General features: G+C 39.6%; 1 protein-coding gene across 3 annotated transcripts in view; it reads left to right on the forward strand.

Moving 5' to 3' along the window:
• PALLD (palladin, cytoskeletal associated protein) overlaps positions 1–19,866 on the forward strand; it is a 383,511-nt gene that overhangs the window by 181,580 nt on the left and 182,065 nt on the right. For all 3 annotated transcript variants that reach the window (XM_006081879.2, XM_006081880.2, XM_014456605.2), the window contains exons 8-9: positions 7,898–8,017; positions 10,222–10,564. In XM_006081879.2, the coding sequence (XP_006081941.1) occupies positions 7,898–8,017; positions 10,222–10,564 (463 nt within the window). The remainder of the gene's footprint in view (positions 1–7,897; positions 8,018–10,221; positions 10,565–19,866) is intronic.

Genomic DNA, 19,866 nt, shown 5'->3' on the forward strand with positions numbered 1-19,866 from the left:
CCAGATAGTTCCTGGGCGCTTTTTTCTAACAGGGAAAAGTTTGCCTTTTCTTTATACAACAAGATTTGTGCCTGTTACTCATTTTTTTTAAGTTTGTGGAATTAAAATATTTCATTTTTTAAAACACATTTTTGAAGGATATATACATATGTGGGAAACACATAAAGAAAATCAAAGGAATGATGATCTCAAAAGGAGAAGGGCCCTGGCCAGTGTGACTTGGTTGGGGCGTTGTTACATAAGCCGAAAGGTTTCTGGTTTGATTCCTGGTCAGGGTACATACTTAGGTTGCAGGTTCGATCCCTAGTTGGGGTGCATATGGGAGACAACCAATCAATGTTTCTGACATTGATTTCTCTCTTTCTCTTTCCCCCTTCTTCCCTCCTTCCCTCACCTCTTCCCTCCCTCCCTCCCTCCCTCCCTCCCTCCCTCCCTATCTTCCGGTGAGGATTAAAAAAAAAAGAAGAAGAAAGATGTACTTGGGGAGGCATACAGGGAATTTCTAAAGTATTGGTAATATCTTATTTCTTAGGCTTGATGAGTCTACAGGGGCTCATTTCATGGCTATTCCTTAAACTGTACATTTTCAATATGTTTCTCTATATATGATACAGTTCACATCTTTTTAAAAACCCTTTATAAAACTTTATACAAGCCTTGCATTTAATCACATGGAATTTCATCTTGTTGATTTTAGCTCAGAGTTCTATGTTATCATGGTGTTAGCCAAACCATGTGATTTAGAAGTAAATGCTGGGTTTCTCTTTAGTTAGGCTGGTCCCCCAACCCCCACAGAAAAAGCTGTGAAGGAAGGGATTTATGAAAATGCCCCTTTATTACCCAGGGGACCTAGTAATATCCTTGCTGCCTCATCTTTTTATGAGTGTCTGCAAGCAAAATAGTTTTGTAGTATTTAACCAAGTGTTTAGTATGCCCAAGGACCTGAATGAAATTCAGGGTTGACTTCTGGGAGATATTGATGTGATTAAGTAATTTTTAGGTAACTATGAATAAAACAGAATTTATCACCAGCAACAATAGTTTCCAACTTAGTAATTTATTATCTCCCCGCAGATAAAAATCTTTCACTTGGGAAAATTGAATTAAAATGGATCATAATTACCATCATTAATAATTTTAAGTTTTCCATTTAAACTAGAGGCAGTTCTTTTAGTACAAATACGTAAGCTTCTAACCCCTTTTATTTGATATGAGCAGTCATTTCCTGATTTCCATTCCTCACCAAAATGTATTTTACAGATGTGGTGGAGGTCTTTGTCTAAGTAAGATGCTACCAGATGAAAATGCAATATTACAGCCTGGCTCATCTCATTTCCTTCTGGCTTTCTTCATGTTCATAATGTCAGAACCATACAAGCTGTGATGCTCCTTTCTAGCAACACAATGTGAGCCTATTGTCACTTTTGGAAGACATTTTCCAAAAGAAGAAAAGCTAAACAACCTTTGGGGACATTGGATTAAAACGTTTTCTGGTAAAAATCATTTAGACATAGCAGTGCGTGGAGATCATACCAAAAACATCTCAGTGCTTTTTAATTTTTCCCTATTTTGTTCTGTAAGTTTGTAACCTCTAGATATTCAGTTGGTCATTAACTCTATTCTTATGCATACCTTCTTTTATGCAATTTCCTGAAAATTCGTATGAAGTGAAATTTGTTTAATCACATTTGAAACACAAAGGAAGCTTGTAGGAAAATCAGTCTTATTGAGAATGTCTTTAGAAAACATATTTTGTAAAACAAATTATTCAGCTTCCCCCCATATAAATTTTATCCATACGTTATTAAAAAATATTTATGGGGACATGAGAGTATATCCAGACACAGAACAAATGCTTTCTGCTTTCACAGAGGTTACACTCTAGTCAAGGAATCAGGAACTATTACACAACAAATTATTTAGTTATAGTTGTGATAGATGTCTCCAAGGAAACTGCCATCCTTGGTGGATGTGACCAAGTCTAACCAAAAAAGAATTCTGAGAAAGTAATGTTTAGGTGGAATGTGAGGCTGAGTAAGAGAGTGTTAAGTGCTTTGGGAGGAGAGCTTATGAGTGGATAAAAAAAAAGTGGTAACATTTACACAATGGAAAACTATACAGCTGTGAAAAGAAGGCCCTCTTGCCCTTTGAGACAGCGTGGATGGACCTAGAGAGTGTAATGCTAAGTGAAATAAGCCAGCCAGAGAAAGACAACTATTACATGATCTCACTCCTATGTGGAATTTAATGAACAAAATAAACTGACAAACAAAATAGGTCCAGAGACCTGTAAGCCACCAACAAACTAAACATCTCAGCGGGAGGGGGCTGGAAGAGATTAAACAAAGAACTTATTTGCATATATGCATAACCCATGGACACAGCCAACAGTGAAGGCCCGGTGAGGGAGTAGGACGGGGAGGAGGCGGTCAATGGGAGGCAAGGGGGAAGGGGACATCTATAATACTTTCAACAATAAAGAGAAATTTAAAAAAAACAAAACTCAAAGGAATGTGGCTTCTCCAGGGTTGGCCCAGTGAGTCCAGAGCTCAGAACAAAAGAAGGTGAGCAGCACAGAAGGAATGTAACATGAGACAGGGCCTGATCATGTAGGGCTTTATGGCCACATTAAGGGTTTTTCATTCATCTTCAAAGTCATGAACAAATGGGGAGGATCATAAAATTTCATACTCAAAGGGGTCCTCTGGATTAGAAGGGGAACTATATATACAAATTCAGGTTTTCTTAAACAGCATAACTAAAAAAATCACAAAATTATGGAAAATATAAGAAAGAACTCTACGCATTGTCAAGATCCTCACTCCAAAACTGCTTTGTGTTACCCCTGAAGAGTTTATCTTGTTTTTAAACATAGGTTTCAAGACACAGAAGCATGTCTATCTTTACAATGAAAGCATTCGCAGGCATTGAACTGGCATTAGGCATTTTGCGCAGTGTCTCCAGAAACTCTGCCTTTTGAGGTGTAAATAGGTGAGAGAAGACCTCCCTGAGGGCACCAAGCCCTGGGAAGATGGATGGAGTGGGGCTGGAGGCAGCGGCTGCCTGGGCAGGAAGCTCGGAGGTGATGCTGAGAGCTGGGGAGGCTTCACGGCTCCCAGCATCATCTGCTAAGAGGAAACAAGGGTGACCTACCTCTGCCTGAAGCCCATCTTTCAGAGGCTAGTGAATATGTGAGGGTTCCCACCGCCCCCCCCAAAAAAAAAATCTAATAAGATTGGGCTGTTCATTTCTTCAAATATCAGCTTGTCCACTTTCCAATGCACTTTGGCTTATATCCTATGTTGATGTGTCTTGTATCTTGGAGGACACAGAGCCCATCATCTCCTTGTACAGATGAATTTCTAGTGAATTATTTGGATAGTGAGAGTAATTAAATGTTCAGATTCAGGAAACTCCTTGTTTCCCATGATAAATGTCTCATTACCTCATTTCACATTGGGTTCCTGTGTCCTAGACAAGGAAGCAAAGAGCGTACTTGTGGGAGGCTGGATGCCTACCTCAGCACTTTGGCTTTGACGTTAATTAGCCGAGACCTTGTGAGAATTATTTTGACATCACCTGAGGAAATGAGGGATTTAGGCTAGTCAATCTCTAAGATCCTTTACTAATCTAAGTTTTATGTACCCTTCTCTGGCTAAGTATACTGTTAACTCATTCTGTAACCTTAGGCATTCAATGTAAAATTTTCCACTCTCTTGTAACTTTCCAGATACATCTCACTTTCCAAATGATTAATCTTATGAGCAGGTCCAACTTGAGTTATTTTCACACTTTTATCTTCTTCTTCAATTGGAAAGCCAAAAACTGTGTATAGTGTAGTTAAAAAAATATATATTACCTCATGCTCTGTAATTCCATTGTTTTCCTTCTTTTTAGTAACCTTTAAATCAAATAATAATTGTGTATTTTAAATGTATTATTAGTACCTGCCAGATGTTTACCTGAAAATCCTTTTTTCCTTTTTTTAAAATTAAATTTACTAAGGTAATATTGGTTAATAACATTTTATAAATTTCAGGGGTGCAATATGTTAATTCAAAATGTGTGAACTCTATTGCATGCTCAACCCCCAAAGATTAGATTCCTTCTGTTAACATACGTTTGAACCCCGTTGCCCTCCCCCAACTCCTCTTCCCCATCCTTCCCCCACCCCTCTTCCTCTCTGTTAACTACCATTCTGTTTTCTATACCTATGAGTTTATTGTTTGTTTTGTTCATTTGTTGCTTTTTTTGTTTTATATTCCACATAAGTAAAATTATGTGGCTTTTGTTCTTTTCTGTCTGACTTATTTCACTTAGCATACATTCTCTCAAGATCCATGTTACTGCAAATGGCAGTATTTCATCTTTTTTATGGCGGAGTCATATTCCATTGTATATATGCACCACATCTTCATTATCCATTCATTCGCCTGTGGACACTTAAGTTGTTTCTGTGTCTTGGCTATTGGAAACAGTGCTACAGTGAACATAGGGATGCAGATATCTTTATGAATTAGTGTTTTCATATTCAGAAAAACCCTTTTCTGAATATGCCAAGTACCTAGATTTACTGATATCTATTGAGCCAGGGACTGTGCTCGGTCCTATAGAGACTCATGCAAGTGGATGGTAAGCACCATTATTTTAAAATAAAGTAGAATATAAAATAGTAGCATACACTTCATATAAGAAGTTTATTGTTTTGGGGGGGTTTTCCGGGGACTCTGGTTTTCTCCCACATCCCAAAGATGTGCACGTGACATGAATTGGCCCGTCTCCATTGTCCCAGTCTGAGTGAGTGTGTGCGTGGCTGTGAGTACCCTGTGATGGATGGGCGTCCTGTCCAGGGTGGGCTCCTATCTGGTTCCCTGAGTTGCTGGGAGAGGCTCTGCCAGCCCATGACCCCACACTGGAGTAAGTAGGTTAGAAAATAATGATCTTACTTGTTTTTCTTCATCTTTCTTAAATGTATGTATAGCTCACATTTCAGTGTTTAATGTTAGAAGTGTTTTGGGTCTTGATTTAGAACAGTGGTTCTCAACCTTCCTAATGCCGCAACCCTTTAATACAGTTCCTCATGTTGTGGTGACCCCCAATTTCATTGTTACAAATTGAACATAATTAAAGCATAATGACTAATCACAAAAACAATATATAATTATATATGTGTTTTCTGGTGGTCTTAGGTGACCCCTGTGAAAGGGTCGTTCGACCCCCAAAGGGGTCGCGACCCACAGGTTGAGAACCACTGATTTAGAAGCTTGGTGATGTTTTTTTTTTTTTTTTAATATATTTTATTGATTTTTTACAGAGAGGAAGGGAGAGAGATAGATAGTTAGAAACATCGATCAGCTGCCTCCTGCACATCTCCCACTGGGGATGTGCCCGCAACCCAGGTACATGCCCTTGACCGGAATCGAACCTGGGACCCCTCAGTCCGCAGGCCGACGCTCTATCCACTGAGCCAAATTATTTAGAAGCTTGGTGATGTTTTTGTATTTAGAAATATGCCATAGAAACTTAACTCTTATTTATATCAGTTATATCGGTTTTGTTACGCATTTTTTCACGTAAAGTCTCCATCTTTAGATGATGTTAAATGAGGACATTTACCAGCATAATCATTTTTATTTTATTACTAGTGGCCCAGTGCACAGATTCATGCACATTGAAAGGAAATTAATTAGAAGAAATATTTTAATATCGCTATTCGCCCTTTCTCTATAATAGAAGTGTCAGAGATAAAAGAAAATTCGTAAAACGTATATGGAAATAATATATAAATTGATTAATAAATAATAACAGCATGATATAACAAAAACAAAGACATGCTATAAAAACAGCAAAAACATGATATAAAAACAACATCGGTAAAAACAATGACTGATAAATTGATTAAACTTATTCTAATATCTCCCTGTATCCACATTAAGAGTAAAAACACTTTCAGAGTGCTTGACTAATATCCCTTGTGATGAAGTATTTACAACTTTAACATCACATGCTCTTTAAACTCGAGAAAAAGCAACATATAACTGACTATGTCCAAAAATGGGTCCAGGTAGGAATATTCCTACTCTGTCCAGAGTTGTCTTTGTGATTTATTAATAGTCATCACAAATGCTGACATCATGGGAAACTGTCTTCAAATTAATTTAAATGGGAGGCCAGTGTCAGATGAGGACAGATCAATTCTTGAAATCAGAACAACCTCTCCTTCTGCAGATCCTGTTAATACTTGAGCTTCAATTATGTTAGATCGCAATCTTTTGATAATAAATCTAGTACTGTTACAAAGACCCAATTTACTATTAAGATTTCTTAGTAGCATGATGATTGCACCCACTTGCAATTTTAATTTATGACACGGCATTCCTGAAGGAGTAATACTATTAAGAAATTCGATGGAAAAATTTTCCTTTTCAGCATCATCTGTTGAATCAATGGAATCATCACTCAAATAGGTGTGAAAATCTCCATCGAGTATATCCAAAAGTTCTTCATTTATGAATGTGCTCATTTTTAGGACAAAGAATCACACGTTTAGATATATTTTTAATATTATTAATAGATATAATTCACAATCAACAATGACAGATTAAAACACATGTGTGCGATTGGCTCCAGTAAGAGCTTTATATGTATCGAGCATGCACAAGTCAATGTTTATTTTTAAATTGCCAGTGCGCATCATATGTACCGGCCGGTTGGTCAGTCAGATGGTTGGACAGACATATGGTCAGTCACTTAGCCTTTTATATATATAGATATAGATAATAATTCAATTTAAAATAGTTAATAAATTCTAGGTCTGGGTTTTACTGGCTACACAGCATTTGCTATGTCCAGGCAGTGTTGTAGGCACAATGTATTTCATATCACAAGAATAGGTAGATAGTTGTTAGGAGTGTGGAGTCTGGAGCCTCACTTGGTTCAAATTCTGATTTTACCACATTACTTATATGACACTGGGCAAATTCGCCTAAATGTGCTTCATTTTTCAGTCTATAAAAGGGGATAATAATAAGTATAACTCATAAGGTTGACATGAGAATTAAAGCCAAATTAATCTCTGTTTAGAATGGTGACAATACCTAGTGCCTAATAAGGGCTACACAGCTGTAAGCTGTTGTCACGGTTGTCATCATCAACTCTCACAGTAACCCTGTGATAGGTAATTTTGAGTCATGACTAATTACAAACCCTACAAAGTAGGTAGAACATTGACGTTTGGGGAGGTTGGCTAAAGCCACAAAGGCAAGATGTGTGCCAGGTCCCTTACTCAAACCCTGGCAACTGGTTCCAGAGTCTGGTCTTTTCACACTGCATAACATGGCCACACTGTGTACCAGTAGCTTCCAGAATAATTGTTTACAGGTCATTTACATATTATGTCTCCCCTCCCCTTGTCATCATGTCAAAGAAGCTTGATTTCCCCCACTAACTGCTTTTCTTTTGAGCAGAAGTGAGAGTCAGCTACGCTGTAGTAGGAAGAACTCCCACATACAAATGACTAGGGAGGAGGAGGATGGAGCTGGCAGCTCCTGAGCATCTTCCACGTGTGAAGTACAGAGGCTCACACTTCGCAAACATCTCGTTTCATCTGAACAGATACCCCGTTGGGTATATCTTATCCCCATTTTATAGATGAGGAAACCAAAGCTGATCTAGTCTGAAATCACAAAGAATGGGTCTGACTCCAAGGCTTTTGCCACTAGGCTAAGCTGAGAAATCGAATGTAATGAGAGTCTATTGTGAACTCTTTGGTCAAGCAATTCTTCAATAACCATTATCTAATTTGCTTGTTCATGAAAGGCAGAGACCCTGGCTTCTTCCAAGTGACTTCACAGTGTCACTCTGCTGAGGTGTGTTCTGTCCTCTTGTTCCCTTCCAGAGGAGATCTGTACCCTCGTCATCGCTGAGACTTTCCCTGAAGATGCAGGGGTCTTTACCTGCTCAGCAAGAAATGACTACGGCTCAGTAACCAGCACTGCCCAGCTGGTGGTCACCGCAGGTATGTGAGGAGTAAGAAATGACAGGGTTCTGTCCCCAGCCCTCAAGTGTGGCTTGCCACGGGGGAGAGAACTGTCCCAGGAGGAGTGCCCAGCCATTGGGAATGTGTGCTGCCACTCCAGGTGTTATTTTGATGGGCAGTGTTTCATCAGCAAACAAAAGGCTTTGGGGGAGAGGGAGTGAAAGTAGAGATGAAAAACAAAAAGATAATGATGATGGAGCAGCTGAACACCCATGGAGCTATTTTTGTAAATCACCCATGCAGTCTTGGTCTTGGAAGCGATGGAGCTGGTTTCCTAACATGCTTCATGCTAACCCAGAATCATGCTCACATCAGAAGGCCACCTGGGCATGGGAGATGCTGTCACTGTTTTGAGCAGTGTCAAAACAGGAGAGGAGATATATGTTCAGAAAAATTCAGGTTGAACCCACGTTTGAAACTTCTGAAAAAGTAGTACAAAATACACCTGATGGAATTTGGAGAAACTGTAAGATCTTAGATATCAAATTTCACTGACAGTGAAATATAACTATGATATGAAAAACTACAGAAATATACTATCAAAACCAATATTCAAAAATGCCTGGATATTTTTTAAACTCCGAAATTTACCACTAGCAAAGGCAACATGAAACAGCTTTTCCTTTAACTTTAGCTTGCTCTTTTCTGCTATTATTAATATGCTATACCTTAGTTTATTTTTATTGCCTCGTCTCTATTATTTATTTTACAGCAAATGTTACAATATATCTTTGACCAGGCCTGACACATAGTGCACATAACAGGGAATCAGTAAATGGGGTTGTTGGCTGGATGAGAGAGACATGGAGAGAGCACTGGAATCCCACTTTGATTTCTTTGGAAGAGTGGGAACTTGGTGCTAGGGGGCAGCAGAGGCCCAACCAAGACTGGGTCAGGGAGCTTAGCGTGGGAATTGTTATTTGTCTTCATCTTAAAAGAACTGTGGATGCTCAGGCAGAGCTGATGTGCCTCAAGATAGCTTCCCTAGAGCGTCGAAAATCCCCTCTCTGCCCTGAGTTTTGGCACCCAGTTCTGTCAACAACAGTTGAGTATCATCTTTAAAATAAAGGCTCCTGAGAGGGAATTGAAAGCTAAAAAAGAAAAAATGAGGGGACATATGTAATACTCTCAACAATAAAGATTTTTTTAAAAGATACAGTAATGTTTTAATAAAATAGAATGACTAAAGAAAAAAGAAAGGTAGGAAGAGAGGGAAGAGGGAGTAAAAGAAGGAAAGGAAGAGAGAAAGGAAGGAAAAGGCTCACCTTAATGGGAGAACGGTTGATTGAATGAGTGCTTTAAATGTGCATGGTCGGAGCTACAGAGCGGGGAAGAGCCCAGTGTTTTGATTCTGGTTGGCTTGAGGACTGTCCCATCAGGTGGCCACAGCCATCGTGCAGTCTCCAAGCGTATGGCCCAAACTCCAGACTCTTAAAATCTGTTGGCAAAACTTGGCATTTTTATCTGGGGTAGGTAGGCCAAGCATAATAAACAAATACTGCTGAGCTCTCCTCCGTTCACCTCGGTAAGCGCTTTTGAGTACATTCCAGGAGCTCTGCTGGGCTCAGGGCAAAGTGAGAAATCCAAAGAAGACATGATCTTACCTCAAAACATATTCAGTTTGAGAGTAAAGAAAAAAAATGGGGGTGGAAGTTGAGTATGGCTGTGGCAATCATCTAACTGGAAAAAAATTATCTATGAAGTCATAAGACATTTCCCTTAGACTCAGAGCTTTACTTAACTTTCAGTAGAATGAATCCCTCCCTGTTCATTGCTTATCCCATAAAACCTTAGGGCTTGAGCTAATATTAGTAAAGCTCAGATTGGATGTTCAGTCGGATCTGTGGCTGAGATGTGAGAAGACAAAGCATTATTAGTTGATACTGTGTCTGTTGTCATTTTTAAACTAAGTTCTGTCTTTAGCTCTGGCTTGAAATGAATAGGTAGCTGCTTTCCCCACTTGTGGGCTCATTCAGGAAATGAAACACTAGCAGTCGCCCAAACAAGCTGGGGCGAACCAAGCCCTCCAGCTGGCTTCGCTTCTGCGTCAGATGCCAGCCGCACAGCTACCTCTTCTGTGACACCAGGGTCCGAGGGATCCTCAGACCATCCATAACAGTGTGAATGTAACTGTTGAGTTAGTAGCATCATATTATTTGTTCCCTCTCTTTCCCCTTCCTCAGCCAACACCGAGGACTGTAGCTATGACTCCACGGGAGAGTCCAACAGCGATCACTTCCAGCACTTCCCGCCTCCCCCTCCGATCTTGGAAACCAGTCCCTTTGAGTTGGCTCCAAAGAAACCAGCCGAGATCCAGCAGGTGAACAGCCCGGAGTTAGGCCGCGGCATGGCAGCCCTTCAAATGCAATTCAGTTCTGCCGAGAGGGAAACGAACGGAGTGCACCCCAGCCACGGAGTCAACGGACTGATTAATGGCAAAGCGAACGGTAATAAATCTCCCCCAACACCAGCTGTCCTGCTTTCACCCACGAAGGAGCCTCCACCTCTGCTTGCCAAGCCGAAACTGTGAGTATTTCTGTATGTTTCGCAACACTTTCCTTACCGCCGCTAAATCGCCTCTCTGGTCAGTGAAAACTCTTTGCCTGGACTCAACTCGGTGGCACGTTGCCCCTTCTGCAGGCCAGCTGTCTCTGGCTGATGGGGCTTTGCTACCAAGTGGGTCTTTGAAAAAAAAAATACAAAAGATACCTAAAAATAAAGAAGGTACATGAGGAGCTCGGGGACCTCTGCCCTTTGCTAAAAAGCTATAACTGGTTCCAGCTGTGAAAATATCTGTGCTCCGTGTGGCCTTCCATTGTACAGCAAGGACGTAGCCACTCCTAGAGGTGATGGGCAAGGGGACCTGCTTTGAGCTCTCTGTGAACGGCATTTCCAAATGTTTTCAATGTAAGAATCGGTAAGGAAATCTGATATAGATAAGCACAGGAAGACGAGGGGCTGAGGATGGAAATTCATTGTACAGAACCCGGGAGGGGAATGACACCAGGGGTAGCCCGCTGGTCAGGAAGAAGAGCGCCCTTCACAACACGACCTCCGAGGCTTTGGAATTTCCATGAATACCAGCTTCACATTTGATTTCCACTATTTTCTTAGGATGATAAACCTTGCGGGAGCTGTTTCCATTGGCACTCCACAGCAGAGAGTTGTTATGAATGGAGCCCTGACCGTGTCAGAGAGACAGAAATCAGTTACCTCCAAAGGTTCTATCGTAGCATAACAGACCTTGAGTTACTGCCCTGATAGAGGTCAGTGGAAATGTGAGCGTCATATAAAATGCATACATACTCGACGAGGTCACATTTCCTCAGGAATGAATGTGCCGGGATCTAGGAAAGCCCCTTAGATTTCCCCATGATGGCTGATGTTTTTGGTTTGGGCCAGGAAAGATGACTTTAGGGATAGGAGTTGTTTCTCTGTAGTCTACTCTCTTTTCTCTGTCATCGGCTCACATGTTGGACTATCCTATATAGCTGTACGTTGCGTTATTGTTTACCAAGTGATTTCATGAACATGATTAGACTAATGAAATAAATCAGCCAAATGAACACCTTAAGTTAACAAATGGGCAGATAATTTTATAAAAATGAACTTCTGGGCAATCTCGTGTTGCAGTTTCAAAAATAGGTTTATGACCACCCTGCCCTTAAGCCTGTATGCCGTCCAGGCTCGGTTTTCAGGCAGTGGGGCTACTAGGTTTGTATACCGTCGTGTGAAAGGTGCCAGGTGAACATTTAATACCTGTGCTCCCTCTCTGTTGAGACGCTGAACAGGTAAAACGAGGTCAAATGCGGTAGCCTTAAAAGAGATACACACTCTATAGCTTCAACCCATAAAATTAATTGCCACGGCTGACCCCTTTTATCTTTGCATTTTGAATATGTATTTCTAGTGCTTTTAATGGAACAAAGGACCTGCTCTCCCTGGGTGGGAGGGGGAGATAAGGGGAAGGAAGGTTAGGGGGAGAAAGGGTGGATGTTGCTTAATGGCTGGGACTTGACTGGGTTCTTGATTAAGTGACCTGTGTCCATGGTAATGGCTGTCATAAATTAGATGCGAATCACAGGAGAGCAGTGGAGGAGCTGTTAACAGGCATTTCTGCCCTTCTTATCTCAGGAGTTTCAACAGCTGCTCAGCTTTTAGCTCTGCTTTATGGTGATGTTAGTGCGCCTGGTGGGGGCGGGGACATGTCTGCAAAACACAGACAACAATTCTGTGGTTATTAAGAGGATGAGTAGCTTAAGCACAAGTTTGAAGAGTGACATCATAATTTGCCTATTAGTCAGATTTTTAATATAAAATAAGATACAGGAAAAATAGACTTTAGTGTTTTAGGATCTGTATAGAGAAAGGCAGGGCACCTAATCACAAACCTGGTAGCTTAGAAATAGCATTTACTGGTACCAGTTTTTACCACCATTTTCTTTTTTCTTAAATCTTTAGGCATTTCAGTATATCCTTAGAGCACCACTTAGCAATTTCCATACTGTATGCCTGCCATTTACTTGATAGAAAATCATAGGTGATGACACTTGAAAATATATATTAATTTTAAATTTTTCTTATGAATTATAGTACTTTATTGGCTTTTGTTTTCAGTACAAAGTAAATGCATCTTGATGTGACAACTTAAATAATACAGAATAACTCACTCTCACTGCTTCTCCTCTTCCAAGCCACCCTCTTTGGGTGACTGACTTTATTGCTTTGGGCTGAAGTCTTTCCCTCCTTTCTCTATTATCACGGTCTTTTCTGAAAAGTTTTGTTCATTGTTTTAACAGTTGTATCCATTGATAGAGGAATGTTGTTGAATGACATCTGCCATTAATTTAGAATAGCATCTAAGTTATCGGTAATCCCACATCTTTTTATTTCTCTTTATACATTGGGGGGAAATTAGATTTTGCTTCTTATGGTTGGCAATGAAAAACTTTGGATTGCTCTAATCTTTTCTCATTAGCCTATGATTTTATTCCTCTTCCTAAAAGGAGAATTTAGGACATTTCATTCATCTGAATCAGTTGTAATCAGACCAATAGGAAACAGTGAGGAGGGGGCAAATAATAGGCATTAAAATATTTATTCTCGCAAAAACTTAACCTGAAAATGGTTGTGGTTTCTCAGATTTCTGAAAATAGATCATTTTAATTTTTTTACATATTTTTAAAATATATTTTTATTGATTTCAGAGAGGAAGGAAAAGGAAGAGAGAGAGAAACACCAATGATGAGAGTGAATCATTGATTTGCTGCCTCCTGCTTGCCCCACACTGGGGATTGAGCCCACAACCCGGACATGTGCCCCACCCAGGAATCGAACTGTGACCTCCTGGTTCATAGGTTGACCCTCAACCACGGAGCCATGCTGGCCAGGCAAAAAAGATCATTTTTAGAAAGAAAATATTTTGCATTTTTTTCTCTCAAATCGCTCCAATACTGAAAAAAAAGAAAAAAAATCAGACTAAAATGAAAAGATAAAAATGTCATGAATTCTTCTAACAAGGTCTAGCCCTGATCTTCTATTATCCAATAGAAATCTTCACCAATGGCCTGTAACCCTCTTAGACTCCCGTGGGGTCTGTCATGCCTACCCTGTGGCTGAGTTCCTGGCTCAGTGTTGAGGAGGCATCTACTTTGGTTCCTGCATCTCCAAGTGTCTTTGTCCCTGATACTGCCCCTCGAGTATAGTCAAACATGAGGACATGGGGGCCATTTGATAAGTATTACGTATATTAATTTTAAATTTTTCTTATGAATTATAGTACTTTATTGGCTTTTTTTTCATTACAAAGTAAAATGCATCTTGATGTAGCAATTTAAACAATACAGGAGTAATTAAAGAAAAAGTTAACTCTTACTGCTTCTCCTCTTTCAAGCCACCTTCTTTGGGCACTTTAGTGCTTTGGTCTGAGGTCTTCCACTCCCTTCTTTATTATCATGGTGTGTGGGAATGCCTTGCCACTTGCTGTGGGACCAGAAATGCCCGTATACACTGCACAGGGGAAAAAATTCATACATAAGGGTTATGTATATGACTGACACTCATAATCTTCTATTACAGTACAGAGAAAAGAAGCAACAGGTGCTTCAATCAGATTTCTCATCAGAGAAAAAGAGACCGGAACAAACATAAACCCAACTTGTGAATGATCTGTTATATTATTTTCCTTGTTTGGAGTGCCCCAAATAAGTCTGGTGCCTCCCACAAATCATACCTGAAGGTTCCAAAGAATTTTTTTTTTTTAGGACTCAGTGTGTGAATAGGAAACAACGTCCCTGCTTTTCTTAATTCCTATCAAGTCATTCATACTAAGGTATTAGGGATTTTATATGTCACTCAGTCCACTTCTGGACTGACAAAATAAAGCTACATCTTCATCGTAATAAACGATCATAAGCACAATAATAATTCCTTGTGCAAAATCAGAGACGTGTTCTTGCCCTGCACTTGGGGGAGTGAGAGGTGATGTGTTTAAGAGACAGAAAAGAAGGAAATAGCAGCCTGTATCCCTCTCCGTTTCAGTGACTTAGCTGGGCCAGGCTTGCCGTATTTGGAAGTTCTTTATGGTTTCCTCCATGCTCCTCGACACACATTTAAGCACAAGTTGTTCCCTTGCTGGGAATGTTCTACTCCTTGGAATGTTCTGCTACTAATGGCTGCCTCCTCCTTGCTTTCAACTCTCAGCTTAATGGCACCATCATCCCTGACCACCCAATCTAAAGCAGCCACCCAGCCATTCTCCAGTAAATCAGCCTCTTTAATTACCACATGGCCTGTCATTACTTTTCATAGTTTCCTATTACCTGCTTGTCGGTTTGTGTATTGTTTTTCCCCACTATTGTAATGAAAGCTTTTTGAGAGTAGGGACCGTGGCTGTTGTTTTCACTGCCCTTTCACCAGGACCTAGATCAGGGCCTGACAGAAGGAATGCTCAAAACATTTTAGAATGAATGAAGCAAGAGCAGATCGAGAAGGAGGAAGAGAAAGACCTCCCACATATACCTCACCAATCCCACAGTTTTCCCACTTTACAATATTTTTAAAACCGACATTATTTATCTCTTAAACAAAATGAATATGAAAGAATTAAATAAGAATCCCATGAGAGTGTGGGGGGTGCGGGGGGGGGCGGGGAAGAGGGCCTAATATATGGAGACGGAAGAAGATTTGACTTTGGGTGGTGGGCATGGTGCAATATGGAGATCTTGTGACATAGAAACCTACACCTGAAATTTATATGATCCTATTACTCAGTGTCACCCCCAATAAAATTAACTTTTAAAAAGAAGGGCGGAGGTAAGAATCCTTTGGGATAGAATTACAGTAGAAAACTTTGTCCAACCAAGTTACTTAGTGTGGGAACCCTTTCGGCTCCTTCCTCATTTCTCCTCTGTTCTCATTTGATTAACATCTTGTGTGAACACATTATGGAGAAAATGAGACATTTGGAAGGTCTAGGTAGGAGGACGTTTTCACTCTCTAGTACGTACTTGCAATGTCAGTTGGCCACAGTACAATCAAACTATTTCAAGGTGTGTGTACTTGACATGTTAACACCCCCCTCAGATGCCAGACTTTTGATGAAGGGCTGAGAGCTTCTGTGCTACTCCCTTCCTGTCCTGTTTATGTTGGACGGCGGCTCGTGCTCCAGTGTGTGGCTTGGTCAGTGTAACTTAGAAAGTGGAACATTTTTCCGTCCTTTAACCTCTGCTAGTTAGGGTTCAAGATTTCACTATATTACTGTTTGACATTGAATACAAATGGTTTCCTGGGTTCTGTTCTAGTAAAAACCTTACCTGGTAGATTTAAACACACAAACACAAGGGCAAAAAGATGATAAGTCAAACAATTTGGAGCAAAGTAAGTAACAAAGGTCAAAGAGATGTCATCATTAAGCAATTGTAAAGAGGTCTTTAAATGTATGTAAATGTATTTAAAAATCTAGCACGCTTTTTATTTCCTCACTGTTAGTGGAGCATCCACAAGTGTTGGGTAATGCAGGGTTCTGGAGACACAGAGGTGAACAAGACAAAAGCATTACCTTGGAATAATTTATAATCCAGTGTCCTCTAAGATCATTATGGCAAGACTATACATATAAAATTCTACATACATATTAACCTCACAGATTTTGTAGAAGAATGACCAATTCCTAAATTAGATTCAGTGCAATCCAGTTGTCTTGTCTTCCCAATTTAATGTTTGGAAGATACACCATTTTGCTTTTGATTCAAAAACTTAGGCATCCACTCCCATTTCTCATTAAATGATTTTTGTTATCTGCTGAGTCTAGTCAAATAACAAAGCAATGTAATAGCAGTGAAAGTGTAAACTATGGAGCCAGAGGAATATGGGAACATTCATGGTCTTCATTCTGAAGCCCCTGGCTGTGCGGATATGGGCTCTTCATAAATATAATACGATGATGGCTTTGCATTAACAGTGTTGGTGTTGGATCCCTTTGAACACCACCCCTCCCTGAACTGGAAAGTCCAATCAAGGAACTTCCTGAAGTATGAAACTTTTAACTAAGAAATAACATTTTGATGTGTTTTTCCTCATGCTTTCTTTCATGTAAATATTGGCTCTGTCACAGTGTCACATTCTTAGTTATTAGGATAACAGTGCTTTGCTATGCTAGTCTCTTGGTGAATATAATGTTTTAATTACATTTCCAGAAGAAGGTCAAGTCCTTATGTTTATGGTTAATAGTTTCATGTGGTGTCTAAGGTATAGTTGGAAATATTTGCAGTTACCCTGTGTACACTCAAAGTAGTACTCAGCCATCCATAAGAGATACCATAGGTACATCTCAAAGACTTGGTGCTGTCCATGAAAGTATACATGATGATTCAATAATTCTCTCACATTTCCACCCCATTTTGCCTAAATAAGTGTGAGAGCTCCTGTGGTGATTACAAAGTAAGTTGAAAAAAGTAATCTCTGCTGGGAACCTTTTATTTTTAAGGGAGGAGGGACTCAGCTCAGAAAGAAGATGGAGCCACATTTGAATAATGTACTCAGAGGTAATGCCATGAATAGGATGTCAAAACATAAACAATTTCGTGTCAAGCAAAAAAAAATGCTTGAGACAAAATGATATATGCAGGTTAATACTAACTTTATGGAAAAAAATCAATAAAAGACTTTAACCAACTAAAATGAGTATTAGACATTTAGAAGGAAATACACCAAAATGTTACCTGTGGTCTCTGAGTGGCAGAATGTTGAGCAGATTATATTTCCTTATTAACCAGTACTGCTTTTCATCAATAATGATTATCAGTTTTATGATTACAAAGTATTATTTTAAAAGAAATAAATACTTTTGATCCTCTCTCTCTTCCCTCTCCTCTGTAGAACCTCAGCTCACCCTGCTCCTCATCATGGATGCTCCCTGCTCAAAATAATAGTCACCAAGCTCCATTTTGAGCACAGTTGGAAGCAGAGTGCTCTCACCTTCTCTCTCGGAGCCCCCCTCTTATCCTGGAAGCCAATGTCTTCAGGACTCCATCTGAGTTTTTGGAACCCAGTCTAGAAAGCCCTCCCCAGAAAAATGCCCTGTACTTCAAAATGACTGTGTTTCAACACAAATATTCTCTTTTAACATTCCTCCACCCCCGCCAACCCAAACTCCCATTTCTCCAATTTCCCATCTCAGGTGTTAGGATGAAAGTGATATCGGTAAGGTAATTTTCATTTTAAAGCCAGAAATAAACTAGATATTTACAAGAGCAGTGTTTAATGTATAATCTTCACAAGGCCTTCCACAGAAAGGATGACAGCTTTCCCTTAGAAACTGTGGTGAAGGAGAAAAGATGTGGTGAAGGAAAATTGAAGTTCTGATTTAAATAATAGTATCCGTAAATTATGTGATGAAGGCATGGACCTTAGGAGGAAGAATAGTTGTAACTGTGAGATTAAGAACAGTGAAAAAGGCTGAAGAGAACTGTGAGAAATTATAAAAATAAAAAATAAAAACAGAAAGGAATGCATTTCCCAGCAATAATGAGAGCCCATTTGAAATTAGAGTGAAAACTCATTTTCGAGTCAGTGAATGGACATGGGTTCAGGACTTTACTTTAGCCATGATCAGCACTCTGAAGAGAGACATAAAGTGCCTATAGAGTTGGCGGTACTGGCAAGATGGAAATGCTGTAATATTTAATTTGTTGATTGTGAGAAGTATCACTGAAATCAGCATCCAAGCAGTGTGTAGGGTCAGAGAGGAAAGTAGAGTAAGCCAGATTAGGATTTAAGGAGAAAAGACATAGGACTCAAGAAAATGGAAAGGGTCAAGAAAATGGAAGTTATACCAACAAGGTAAATGACTAGAGAGAGTGTGGGATAGAAAAATATGAAAGGGGAACAGTACTAGTAGGTGATCAAAGTGAGGACTCTTAAAGTTCAAGATCTAAAGACAGAACTCCTTACAAGTGATGAAGGAACTTAATATATCTGTTTGAGTGGGCAGTTTAGGTGGAAGCTGGGGTCACAGGAATAGAGGAAGTGGTCAAGGAACCATGAAGTCAAGACGTTAAAGGGAACATTACCATGGATGGTGGCCAAAGTTAATGGGAGGAAAGCAAATGCTAGTTACTATCAAGTCATTGAGAAAAATGAGGAAATACCAAAGTTGTTGGTGACAAGCAGGGAAGAGTAATTATAGGTGGAGCACACTGACTTCTAATAGAAGCAGATGTTGAGTGATGATGGCAAAAGTGTTCGAAGAATAGCTTTGGGAAACAAAGAGCATACAGAACCCTCCTTGCTCAGAGAAGATCATGACAGGTTTAGTAACCTCATCAAGGAAAGTCAGATTTCAGTTAAGGACAAAAGCACTCCCAATGAGACTTTGGGGAAGTGGGAATATTGATTAGAAACAGTTATGGATGATGAAAGGGATCTAGAAAAGGGACTTTAAGGGACAATTGATGAAGGAAGAACAGGAAGAGGGGAGAGTTTGTGTTTGGGGAAATAAGGTGAGAGAACAAGAATGTCATCCTGGGGGTCACTTGCTGTCATTTCATGAAGAGCCACTAAGATTATTCGTAGTTGGAATCTGATAGAGCCATTTCCACTATAACTCATACTTCTTTTTTAGCCCCTCTTTATTTCCATTATATTGCAGCACCATGGTCCATTTTGTAGTTACTAACCCCATCTATTGAAGTAAGATCTTGAGTTGGGGTGTTGAACAAGACTATTCCTATATTTGTATATTTTGAAACCTTGTCAACTAATATGAATATATAATCCATACATGTTGACTGGCACTTCATGTCTACAATTTTTACTACTAGAGGATTTATTTCTGTATACTGCAGGCTGAAATACATTCAGTTGCCAGTTTTCTACCATTGATTTTTTTATTTCCTGTGAATGTGTAAGTTTTCCATTCAAACTAATGCATCACCTAATGGTGAGAACATTTGTAGCAGGGAGGTTTATTTTCGTTGGTTTCTATTACATGTGTAAAAGCAGACTGTTCATTCTCTCAACAAACCTAAGAATGACAGTTTCCTTACTTGGCTAACGTTGTCATTACAGACCTTGTGAATAACATTGGAGTCGATGTCGTGTGTTTTTTAATCTTTTCCATATGTGCCAAGGAATTAGATATTCTTTCATTTTTGTTTTAAGAATAATGTGCATATTAAGTTAATTCAGTGAGATATGTAGATTTTATGAAACTACGTAGATTTTCATTTCCACGGCTGAATAAATCACATATCAGTTTGAGCACACAAGTTGCTCCATTATTCAAAAGGACATTATAAATTCATTGCTCTCAGAGCCTCAAACTTTGC

This window comes from Myotis lucifugus, unplaced genomic scaffold (genome assembly GCF_000147115.1).
Source record: "Myotis lucifugus unplaced genomic scaffold, Myoluc2.0 scaffold_1, whole genome shotgun sequence".
In the NCBI taxonomy this organism is placed as follows: Eukaryota; Metazoa; Chordata; class Mammalia; order Chiroptera; family Vespertilionidae; genus Myotis; species Myotis lucifugus.